The 13,146-nt window shown below is 40.4% G+C and overlaps 1 protein-coding gene across 2 annotated transcripts in view; it reads right to left on the reverse strand.

The window, feature by feature from the left end:
* Positions 1 to 10,548: 10,548 nt before the first annotated feature.
* LOC139471736 (protein mono-ADP-ribosyltransferase PARP6-like) overlaps positions 10,549 to 13,146 on the reverse strand; it is a 64,788-nt gene continuing 62,190 nt past the window's right edge. Inside the window, exons 22-23 of one of the 2 annotated variants that reach the window (XM_071254226.1) lie at positions 12,876 to 12,981; positions 10,549 to 12,107 (exon numbers count right to left, since the gene is read on the reverse strand). In XM_071254226.1, coding sequence (XP_071110327.1) covers positions 12,885 to 12,981 — 97 coding nt within the window. In that variant the 3' untranslated portion in view covers positions 10,549 to 12,107; positions 12,876 to 12,884. Of the gene's footprint in view, positions 12,156 to 12,875; positions 12,982 to 13,146 lie in introns of both variants that reach the window. The other variant, XM_071254221.1, reaches the window with a different exon arrangement.

A 13,146-nucleotide genomic window follows, 5' to 3' on the forward strand; every position in this document is an offset into this window, starting at 1 on the left:
TCAGACACAGTAAACTGACTCCGAGCCGACCAGTCCTTGTTTTATCCCCTTAATGCCGAGCGCCAGACGTCTTTTGGTATGACGCGGCCGGGGATTGAACCCAGGACCTTCCGTTCTCCGGAGGGTCGCTCTACCACTTGATCGCGGAGGCAGTTTTCTTATAAAGAGATTGATACCTGTGTAATACATCCCTTACACGGGACTGCCTCAAGCTATATGCATCAGATGGCGGACCCACGCCACCCACCAACACACATGCAGACAATAGGTCATATGCTGATTGTATCGGACATTGGGGATTATACTAATATGTAAACGACAGCTGCGAAATCTCCCGTCTAATAACTGAAGCATCAGTGGTGCGACTTGACGTCGAGCTGAATGCCAAGGGCCATGAAATGACTCTGATCAAATTATCAACACGTTTGCTGCTATTGTGTCTCACAAACTCTTTTTCAAACGCCATATACTGTGAAACCTCGGAAAGCGTGAATACTTTCTGGGTGACGTTTACTCATTACTCCGGACGATTTCACAAAGATGACAGTTTGGGTTAAATCCTGAAACGTCTGTACAATACAATAAGAAGTACAATTAAAGGAGATATCTAAATTTCCTAAAGAGCGTTTGTAGGGTGGTGCATAGAGACCAAGCATGCAAAGTTGTGAAGCCTTTGCTCTGGTAGTTTCAGAGGAGATAGTTATGGCATCCAAGTCGTGAGAAAAGTGTTAAAATGCATGTCGAAAAGCTTCAATCCAATATGGCTGCCAAACGGTGCTTTGTAGCTACCATGGTCCTGATGTGTGGGCGTCTGATTGCGCTGTCGCATGGCAAATCTGGAAGTCATTGGACAATTAGTTTCGAAGATTATTGCTGCTGAAGTTGAAACTTTGATGAGTTATCTTCCCTTGGCCATTGGGCCTATGACCTTGGGATTTTGCTGGTACAGTAGAACAGGGACATAACACGGATAGAGCGAACAAACGGATACAACGAACTGTTAAATAATCCCCGATTTATCTCCTACATAATATCATATAAAATGTACGTATATAACGAATTCTCTACATCGAACCAACGTATACTGCAAACTGATATTTCATCACCGACATGTCCATCTACCACCAATTAGTGATAGTGTATAGCGAACGAAGAAATCTCACTCCCTGTCAAGTGTCACTGACAATTGGCTGTACGCAATCTGCGGGGAATCAACACAGTTGCGGCGAATCAACACAATCAGCGGTTGCGGATAATCCTGGTTAAACTTAATTTAATGTTATGAAATGTTATCAATTCAATGCTACAAGTCAATGCTGCAGGTACGTGTATTATGATTTGATGGCGGACGTATCCGAGCGAAAACGTGTATAACGAACAACGGATATAACGAACTGAATTCTCTGGTCCTTTGTAGTTTGTTGTATCTGCTTCACATTGGTGTTCATGTTGCTGTTGATTTTGGAGCGATTCTGTCCACTGGTTATTTTTGTAGCTCTGGTACCAAAAACAGCGGAATGATAAATAATAATGATCCTATCAATTACAATAGGTCTTCTGCCTTGCGGGCACGGAGCCCTAATTAATTCAGTTTTGACCGGGAAACTACAGGAACTAGATCATGGATACTGCTTATGTGTGGCCAACCACATTTGAAACTGAACACCAAAGATAGGGAGTCAACTACCTCGATAACAGCAAGACGTCAACTGTGAATGCTTCTGTTCTGATTGGTGGACCCAATGTGATTAACCTTACGCATTTCTAACAAATGCCATCAGAATACTTAGTAGTGTGGCCGGGAGGGGTTATTTGTGTTTCACCCTCGGTTCCTTGGACACGACCACAATAAACACATTTTCAAAATGATGTGAGCTTGTTCGATGCTACGGATAGCATTATGACAAATCCGTTCTGTAGGATATTCACATACTATAATTGAACAATGATGTTCGAAACAGTCGTCTGTTGGGACCAACGGCATCGGCCAAAGGTTTAACAAAGGAATTTAGGGATTTCGTATCGGGGCCTATTAAGTTGATTATAAGGCACTCAATGACATAGTTCCTGCCAGAGAATGTCAGAGAAAAAAATAGAGCTTATATATTCCACCTTTATGTCTAAATATTACAACACAAGTCTTACATTTGTTCAACGATTTGTGGATTCGGTTGTAGCGCGAAGTTTGTTTGTTGTGTAACGCCGCACTCAACAATATTCCAGCTATATGACAGCGGTCTGTAATTAATCGAGTATAGACCTGACAATCCAGTGATTAACATCATGAGCATCGATCCACGCATTGGGATACGATGACATGTCAACTACAGCGAGCCTGACCACCCGATCCTGTTAGTCGCCTCTAACGACAAGCATAGTCACCTTTTACGGTAACCATGGGTTGCTGAAGACCTATTCTACCCCGGATCGTCACGGGTCTTACGCGAATTATGCACACCGGTTTTTAACGTTCATATCTCCATAAACGCAAAATATATTGAAGTCAATTCTTTTTAAAAATTAGAGTCAACAATAAAAACTTTACAGAGTGCTTATTGAATTATTAACACACATCAAAATGTAGACAACAGTACGAAATCAGGGGCATCGTTCAGCGCAGTAATGCAACACAAGCCCCGCCCATTCTATTATAAGCCAATCAGGAAAGTGTATTTTCGATGATGACCGAAGTACAATCGGCAAAAATTATTTCCAGCTTAGCCAATCAAATGCCGCGGAATCGCTTACAATGTATTTATTTAGCACAAAACATGTTATCTGCATCCTTATTATCGTTCATTGTGCAGTTAGTTCTGTTCATTGACTCACGCTGTTGGGTAATGATGTGTCAGCAGATTCCTCTTCCAAGCTCCATTACAGCGAGATATCACTCTCTAAACGAGTGTGCTGCAATGGAACCCTACTTTCACTGGTTCATGGAAGACTAGTCAGATGATGCTTTTATTTGTTTGTTTGTTGTTTAACGCCATACTCAGTAATAATCTAGCAATATGACAACACATAAATACCAGAGCCTTGACTAGAGAATCCGGTGATCGAGATTGTGAGTAACGATCGACGACGCCGGGGTACGATCACGCGCACTCAACCAAGTCCCCGAGTTTGACCACGCGATCCATTTGGTAGTATCTAACGACCAGCCTTGCTGGGGACCTATTCACATCTAGAACCTGGATTCTAGAGATAGATGGTGTTTAGCTCAGCTTGGCGTCGTGATGTCTTGATAACATGTTTAAGAGTTCATTTCCACAAAACGACAATGTTTTCTGAACTCGTACAGACTCGCTGAATTGGTTGATGCATGACATCGTATCCCAGTTGCATAGATATATGCTCATGGTGTCACTCACTGGATTGTCTTGTGTAGATGCGATTATTTTCAGAGCGCCATCATATAACTGGAATAGTGCTGAAGTGTGAGGTGTTAATCAAGAAACAAATAGCTGTGCATAAGTATCTTCTAATCATTGATTACAATATGAAGGGTTAAAATTTGCATGTTCTTCCATAAGGAACACCGCAGATGTATCATTATACCACTTAAACATGATGTTATACCACAGATGTATAACATTATACCACTGATGCATAACATTATACAACAGATGCATAACATTTTACCACATATGCATAACATTACACCAGTGATGGATAACATTATACCACCGATGTATAGCATGATACGATGGATTTATGTGGTTATACATCCTTCAAAAGCAAAGCCAAAACACAAAAGAGAAGCAACTCATTACTGAAGAGCACTGTCTGTTTTAATGATTCTGATGTATGTACATATATCACAGTGTTCAAACTTTCCTTGTATCATTAACTTTGATTCATACTTTTCAACAAAGAACATAATTTTCTTAGGAGCTAAAAACTAGTCCTTGTTCAGTATCAGTGACCATAACAAAGAGTAACCCTATGTGTGAGATTTGGTGATGTCAACACAAGTATCTTAGTATCTTTAGTTCATGATCCAAATTACCTCTGGACACTGCATCTATCCGATTTGCATTCAAAGATCTGAATGATTTGGTGTAATGATAAAGGTAAGGGAAGAATTTTGTTGAAAGCTTTCATTTTCCCTTCTTATTTCTGTTTTGTATGTCCTATGTTACGAAAGATTAATGAACTCAACAACACTGGTCATACAAACAGTTTATGCTTCACTGACACAGGAACATGGACAAGTATGCACATAGACAGAGAGAAACTAAGTATGACTACAAAACCACAGTACTTGTGATACCTGAGATGCTTCTACTTGCAGACACCAGGGTCTTCAACTGACAATACAGATTACGAGAGCCTGAGGGTAGCCTTGTGGTTTAAACATTTGCTCGTCATGTTGGGTTCGATTCCCCTTATGGCTTAAATGTGTGAAGCCCATTTCTGGAGTCCCCCGCCATAATATTGCTGGAATATTGCTAAAAGTGGCGTAAAACCAGACTCACTTTATTATAACACAAATGCCAGCTTCAGAGACAGAACTTTATACATATTGCAAAAAATGTATATATTCTTTGATTTCTTGACGGAATAATCCTAGTAAGAGTCCTATGGTTGACAAAGTTGGCTGGACGACTTATTACCATTTTGGTATTACTAGATCACTGAATGGAACCATGCAGTTAGAGGACCAAACAGATGCAGTAGTTAACAAATCAACTTCATTTCTTCTAATCATGGACAGTGTCAATGTGAAAACCATAACACAGTTATATTTGTTTACTTAACAGTGATTTGTACAAAGAAACAAAATTAGTATTCTTCAGATACACACTTCGTATTCCTTTATTTTGGGTCCAACCTTCAACCATGTTAAGGAGATACAAAGGGGATCAGGCCAATATCAGGTTTGTCATTTTTTTAAAGAACATGTTCATAAAGCTATCAAAACATAATTGCACTTCTTAGGAGGTTGGTCAGTCATACAGGCAATAAAACCGATTGGCCACTGCCTGCAGAAGACCACAGTCTAAATCTGAGTTATGTCAACTTTTATCGTTCATTTATGTACTTCGTTTTGTTTACTGCCATGCTCAGCAATATTCCAGCAATAAGACTGGCAGCCTGTAAGTAACAGAGTCTGGACCAGAAAATCCTGTAATTGATATTGTGAGCAATGATCCATGCTGTCATGGAACATTAACCTGCTATCAACCAACTCGCCAAGTCTTACCACCGAATATAATAAGTCTTTAACAGCATAAATAGACTGCCCCTCTTTAACAGCATAAATAGACTGCTTGGGACCAATTTAACCTGTAATCACTATGGGAGTCAAACAGTTGCTGGGGACCAATTCTAACCTAGAATCACCATGGGGTCAAATAGGTTGCTGGGGACAATTCTAACCTAGAATCACCATCAGGGTCAAATAGGTTGCCGGGGACCAATTCTAACCTAGAATCACCATGGGGTCAAATAGTATGCTGGGGACCAATTCTAACCTAGAATCACCATCAGGGTCAAATAGGTTGCCGGGGACCAATTCTAACCTAGAATCACCATGGGGTCAAATAGGTTGCTGGGGACAATTCTAACCTAGAATCACCATCAGGGTCAAATAGGTTGCCGGGGACCAATTCTAACCTAGAATCACCACGGGGGTCAAATAGGTTGCTAGGGACCAATTCTAACCTAGAATCACCATGGGGTCAAATAGGTTGCTGGGGACAATTCTAACCTAGAATCACCATCAGGGTCAAATAGGTTGCCGGGGACCAATTCTAACCTGGAATCACCATGGGGTCAAATAGGTTGCCGGGGACCAATTCTAACCTAGAATCACCACGGGGGTCAAATAGGTTGCCGGGGACCAATTCTAACCTAGAATCACCATGGGGTCAAATAGGTTGCTGGGGACCAATTCTAACCTAGAATCACCACGGGGGTCAAATAGTTTGCTTGGGACCAATTCTTACTTTGAATCACCATGGGGTCAAACAGGTTGATGGGGACCAATTTAACCTAGAATCACCATGGGGTCAAATAGGTTGCCGGGGACCAATTTAACCTAGAATCACCATGGGGTCAAATAGGTTGCTGGGGACCAATTCTAACCTAGAATCACCATCAGGGTCAAATAGGTTGCTGGGGACCAATTCTAACCTAGAATCACCATCAGGGTCAAATAGGTTGCCGGGGACCAATTCTAACCTAGAATCACCATGGGGTCAAATAGGTTGCTGGGGACCAATTCTAACCTAGAATCACCATGTGGTCAAATAGGTTGCCGGGGACCAATTCTAACCTAGAATCACCATGGGGGTCAAATAGGTTGCTGGGGACCAATTCTAACCTAGAATCACCACGGGGGTCAAATAGGTTGCTTGGGACCAATTCTTACTTTGAATCACCATGGGGTCAAATAGGTTGCTGGGGACCAATTTAACCTAGAATCACCATGGGGTCAAATAGGTTGATGGGGACCAATTCTAACCTAGAATCACCATGGGGTCAAATAGGTTGATGGGGACCAATTCTAATCTAGAATCACCATCGGTTCAAATAGGTTGCTGGGGACCAATTCTAACCTAGAATCACCATGGGGTCAAATAGGTTGCTGGGGACCAATTCTAACCTAGAATTACCATGGGGTCAAATAGGTTCCTGGGGACCAATTCTAACCTAGAATTACCATGGGGTCAAATAGGTTGCTGGGGACCAATTCTAACCTAGAATTACCATGGGGTCAAATAGGTTGCTGGGGACCAATTCTAACCTAGAATCACCATGGGGTCAAATAGGTTCCTGGGGACCAATTCTAACTTAGAATTACCATGGGGTCAAATAGGTTGCTGGGGACCAATTCTAACCTAGAATCACCATGGGGTTAAATAGGTTGCTGGGGACAATTCTAACCTTGAATCACCATCAGGGTCAAACAGGTTGCCGGGGACCAATTCTAACCTTGGAATCACCATGGGGTCAAATAGGTTGCTGGGGACCAATTCTAACCTAGAATCACCACAGGGGTCAAATAGGTTGCTGGGGACCAATTCTAACTTTGAATCACAATGGGGTCAAATAGGTTGCTGGGGACCAATTCTAACCTAGAATTACCATGGGGTCAAATAGGTTGCTGGGGACAATTCTAACCTAGAATCACCATCAGGGTCAAACAAGTTGCCGGGGACCAATTCTAACCTAGAATCACCATGGGGTCAAACAGGTTGATGGGGACCAATTCTAACCTAGAATCACCAGGGGGTCAAATAGGTTGCTGGGGACCAATTCTAACCTAGAATCACCAGGGGGTCAAATAGGTTGCTGGGGACCAATTCTAACCTAGAATCACCACGGGGGTCAAATAGGTTCCTGGGGACCAATTCTAACTTTGAATCACCATGGGGTCAAATAGGTTTTTGGGACCAATTCTAACCTAGAATCACCATGGGGTCAAATAGGTTGCTGGGGACAATTCTAACCTAGAATCACCATCAGGGTCAAACAGGTTGCCGGGGACCAATTCTAACCTAGAATCACCATGGGGTCAAATAGGTTGATGGGGACCAATTCTAACCTAGAATCACCATGGGGTCAAATAGGTTGCTGGGGACCAATTCTAACCTAGAATCACCATGGGGTCAAATAGGTTGATGGGGACCAATTCTAACCTAGAATCACCATGGGGTCAAATAGGTTGCTGGGGACCAATTCTAACCTAGAATCACCATGGGGTCAAATAGGTTGATGGGGACCAATTCTAACCTAGAATCACCATGGGGTCAAATAGGTTGCCGGGGACCAATTCTAAGTGTTTCTAACTGGGGTCCACTGTTTCCAGAATATTTGTCAAGGCCTGAATCCAGACACATCTGATGTTAATGATGTTGATGATGTTAATTCTTATTCATTTTCGGTCTGGTACATGAAACAGATCATGGAGTATCAAAATGCGCAATATTGTCCCTTGACAACAGCATGTTAAAACATGTTCTGCGTTAACATCATATTTACACTGCACAAATCAAACCATTCCTATTTCCAGCCAAGGAAACATATTCTCTTACAGAAATATATAAAGAATATTTACATACATCATGTACAAGGCAAAAATAGAAATGATAAAACGAGAACATTTGCATCTGGAGCAGTTAGATGATGCCATTTGAATTTACAGGTTGCTGGGGAATTTACTGTTTACACACACAGTTTGGAGCAAATTGGAACTTGGAATGTACATTTCACAATAATAAACATCCAAATTCCAGAACACTGATCACTTTGTACACACTATAAACAGCTACTTTACACACAGTTTTAATATGACATATCGATCCAGTGCCAGAGTTTAAAGCAAAGAACTGAGCAAGTTTCTTGAGACGATGATGATGTTCTGCTGATAATAGCAATTAAACACATACAAGGAACAAAAGGTCTCGAGAACACTCAAGCAACTTGTAATTTATGTATACAAGTTAAAAAAAAAGTAAAAAACATCCAGGTCTGTTTTTCACAACTACATTTGCTAGGTCACTTTCAAGAATACATGTATACCTTCTAATGTTACCACTGCATGAGCAGTAGGATTTTGTGGCTACTACCCACATTGATCAAGATGTCAATATTGGAAATTTGTGATCTTCAGAAGGCACAGGAATTTTCCAGAGAAACCTTCTTTTCAATTCTGATGCCTAAGCAAACGTCAAATCTCTCAAGCTTATTGTGAGAAACTCATCTCACTGATCAAAACAAACACAGTTGAGGGATCTTGCCACTAAACAAAATAAAATGCCCTTATTCACTCATCCATCAAACCATGGTTGTTTAGGTAAACTCACAACTTTTAAATCTCTTTACAGTTTCTATTTCTCTCCAACTAACAAACCAACACATCATAATGAAATCTAATTTCAATGCCATCAAATAACATCAATTTCAAATTTCATTTTTATATCTGAAAATGGTTTCGGAAAAAAGTTAAGCTAAGTATTCATGAACTTAACAGTCAACCCAACTTGTTCATCTTCTAAATGACCAAAAATGGATATAAAAGATCTAAATTGCCAATGCATGAGAATAGCTAGTCTCAATTAGCTGCCGACAAAGATTCCATTTGAGGAAAGGGCAAAATACCTGTGAAACTACAGGATTGGACCACTGAAAATCAATGATGACAACTGGTGTTTGGTAAGCATGTCTTGCCCTACAGATGGCACCCGCCATTCACACAATGTGGATAATAATTTAAGCATTTATTGCCTGATGCTGCACAGCAGAAACACGAATAAGGCGTGAATGCATGACTAAATTTCTAAAAAAGCAACAAAATATGTGAAACACTGGATCACGTATTTGCAAAGTTCAGTGAACCGAAAGGCAGATCTCAGAATTACATGTTCAAGACTTTCGTTTGATGTTTGACACCACACTCAGCAATATTCCAGCTATATGATTGCGGTCTGCAATTAATCATAACTGGACCAGACAATCCAGTGATTGACATCATGAGCATCGATCCACACAACTGGAACAAGATGACATGCATCAACCAAGTCAGCAACCCTGACCATCCGATTCCATTAATCGCCTATTACGACAAGCATAGGTTTCTGAAGACCAATTCTAACCCGACTCTTCAAGGGACTGTTCAGAAATTAGTTACAAAGAAGATCCTCTTCGAAAGAAATATTCTAAATGTTGATTGTAACATGCATGGAGTGCCATTTGTGTCACACTTCCTTCATTAAGCATCACTGTACCAAATTCAACATCCCTAGAACTGTGTTAATAAGAAACACACAAAAATTCTTACATTTCTCTGCATTTGTCATTTTAATCTTTATCTCCCAAATGGACACTGCTCAGATCAGGATCATTGATACGGTCTATGTTACTACCATACACTATAGGGTATTAGTGAGAATGAGATCACCAACAAAATGGCTTGGAGAATGGCAGTCACAATAAACAAAATACGTCCCCCTGGAGATGTTAGAATTCCAGCTACAGCGACACTGCTTGCTTCGTCTGGTCTTATCACAGCAGACAATCCCCTGCTAATCCAAGCATGATATTGTCTAATACTATAACAGCAGGAATGGCTAAGCTTCACTAGATAACATTTTGTAAATTAAGCTTATTATGATGAATATAGAACATCTGAAGTAGCTTGTAAGTAGACAATAGATTCAAATACAAGAAGCAAAGAGTCAGCAGTACAGAAACTAACCATGTTGACATAACCTTTATCTCTTCAAGCAGAAAACACATGTATATCATTATGCATTCAAAACAAAGGAAAAAAACACACCACTTCAACTGATGCAGACAAACTGCATATTTAGTGGACTTTTTTATAATGAGTGGAATGCTTATCTAAACACACTAATCTACCCATTTGCACATATATATAGCCATTTCCTCACTGAATATATTTAAGTTTACCTGTTTGGGACATACAGAATAGAAGTGTGTCTTATCACTCAGACCAAAGGTTAAAAAGCAACCAAGTGAAGTTCCATACACACAGTTTGTGAGCATCGTTTGATACAGGGTGATGTACCGGTAGTTACACTAACAAACCTTAACGTTCTCCAGCTGAACACTGTATTGGACCCTGTAGCCTGAGGTAGCTTAGCCAGCCCTGTTGATTCAAGTCTGGTAAGTCGTTCTCACTGTGGGAGGAATGTTCTCAATCCATTCTGCACATGCATCACGTTAACAGGACCATAATATTTCACTTTGATCTAAACTTGAAGAGAGATAATTGCTCAGTGATATTAGTAACACAATGTTTACAGGCCAGCAGTCAGTACATAGGACGGGTGTGATACCAAATCAAGTCAATCCAATACTATAAACTGCCTGATCAGATGCAATGATGTAGCCAGAGTCAGAAATGGACTTGTGGAGTTGATGTTCTGGTACAGATGCTGGTTTGTTTGTTTCCACTCTCAGCAATATTCCAGCTGTATGAAGTTGGTGTGTAAATAATCGAGTCTGGACCAGAAAATCCAGTGATTGATATCATGAGCATCAATCCACGCAATTGTAATACAATGACATGCATCAACCAAGTCAGCAAACCTGACCACCCGATCCCGTTAGTCGCCACTTACGACAAGCATGGTCGCTTCAGATGCTGGTACTTTCATCAAGCATATGTACAGCATCTGTACAAAACATGGCGCCGAACATGAATAAAAAAGTTGACATCCATGAGTCAACTCGTCATTGCTTCTGAACTGCTACTAAAAGATCACATATCTCTGTCATCTGGTGGTCAATAAAGCTCAGGTTGGGCCTACTTGCGCAGAGCAATCATAGTCGAAAGACACTGATACTTCATCTGAATACTACTAAAACAGCTTTGTAGAACGATCTGGTTAAGATGAGATTACAAAAACTTGACCCTCCACATTGTTGAGCAATAATCGCTGAGGAAAAACATTCCTGAAGGACCCTCGCTGACTGTAAACTCATACTCATTCTCAGTTTCCAGGACATGGCAAAGTGAAGCAACAAAGTGTCAACAATAAAAATGTGACACTGACCTCTCAGCAGAAAATAATAGTGAAGACTCCTTCACTGTTGATGGGCTGCAATATTGATGATGATGGTTTCCTATATGTACAGGGGGCATGCATATCTTAAGTAACTCCCTTATGTTCTCAGTCAAGTCGTAAAAATATATCAACAATTTCCCAATGCAGAAAGGGCTGACAATCTTAGAACTACAGTTCAGGTGAACAGCCGCTGTCCTGTGTCCTGGGTAGTGAAATAAACAAACCGCAAAAACCAGGCAGCTGCTGTTCCAATCACTGGAATTCCATCAATCTGTGAAACTGTCACTCCTGAAACGGCTGTAGCTTCTTGTTTGAGAAAACAGTATAGATTAGTATTCACAGAAGTAACGTCAGATGATTTTTATCACATTTCTTCGTCATTGCCATCCTGAACATGGTGCTAGGTTCAGTTGAGTCAGTGCCATGTATTCTATCAGAGCAGTTGCTTCCAATATTATGCATGCATCTTTGCTGAACACACACAGCGATGCCATCACGCAGGGTGAATGTTACTGCTTATAGTCCCTGGTCATGGTAGTTGTCTTGTCTTGTCTTCAATTCTTCACACTGTGGAAACATCAGAAACTGCCACTTTCAAGCACATAGAAACCAGTTCTGTTGAAGAAACCATGTTTGTTTAGTAACCTCCATTTTTCTGAAGTATTCAACCATTCATCAAAAGTAATTATGATTATCATAACAATGAAAGGGTTAATATATGTGATATATGAATATATCATTATGAAATATTTTATTCCTGTGTTTTTGGCCAACAAGTTATTGCCTGAGAAGCTAAAGTTTTGTCATGTTTTTTACCAAGTATTTTTTACCATTTATGTCAGTTCTTATTGTGTTTACATTTGAACTATATAAGAATTTTACTTCTGATGACAACTCTTCCATCAAGTATAAATTGTAATGGATTTTATATACACGATAGAATCAACTGATCAAATTTCTATGTAAAAACATAAATAACAAACAAAACTCTTTTTAATATATTGCCTTCCTTGCTAAAAACATTTACTATTGAGTGAGTGAGTGTGTGAGTTTGATTTAACGCCACATTGATCAGTACTTCCACCATATCATGGCTTTCTCATCTCCATGTCAGAGGAAAGCCTGAAGTGATGCAGGTCTCAGACACTTGTCAAACCCACAAGCATACCTTTTGTTCTGGTGCTGACAGACCGAGAAACATCATCATGGCAAACCGGGATTCAAACCCATGACCATAGGTGCCTGGGATGTCTAAGGGAAGCAACTCTACACAGCCGTGCCCCCACATTAGTACTGAGTATTATACATGATAAGTGGAACTATAGAGTTATTCACCTGATGGCACTAGACATTCCTGTATCCCACGGCCCGCATAATCTCCTGTTTATATCTGTCCTTTTGTGTGTTGATAGTGTTGTCTCCGACTTGGCCATCTTCATACCTGTAACATATACACAATACATAGCAACTAATGTCACTGTTATTATATAGCCTATATACGCAATCACATTACCTCTTACTGAGGCATGATAAATCTCAGACTTGTCTCCTGCAAGAGTACACACCCACATGCGAGTAACTAGTTTTCCTTTTAGATCAAAATTGT

This window comes from Haliotis cracherodii, unplaced genomic scaffold (assembly GCF_022045235.1).
Source record: "Haliotis cracherodii isolate W230 unplaced genomic scaffold, xgHalCrac1.p SCAF_1, whole genome shotgun sequence".
Classification (NCBI taxonomy): Eukaryota; Metazoa; Mollusca; class Gastropoda; order Lepetellida; family Haliotidae; genus Haliotis; species Haliotis cracherodii.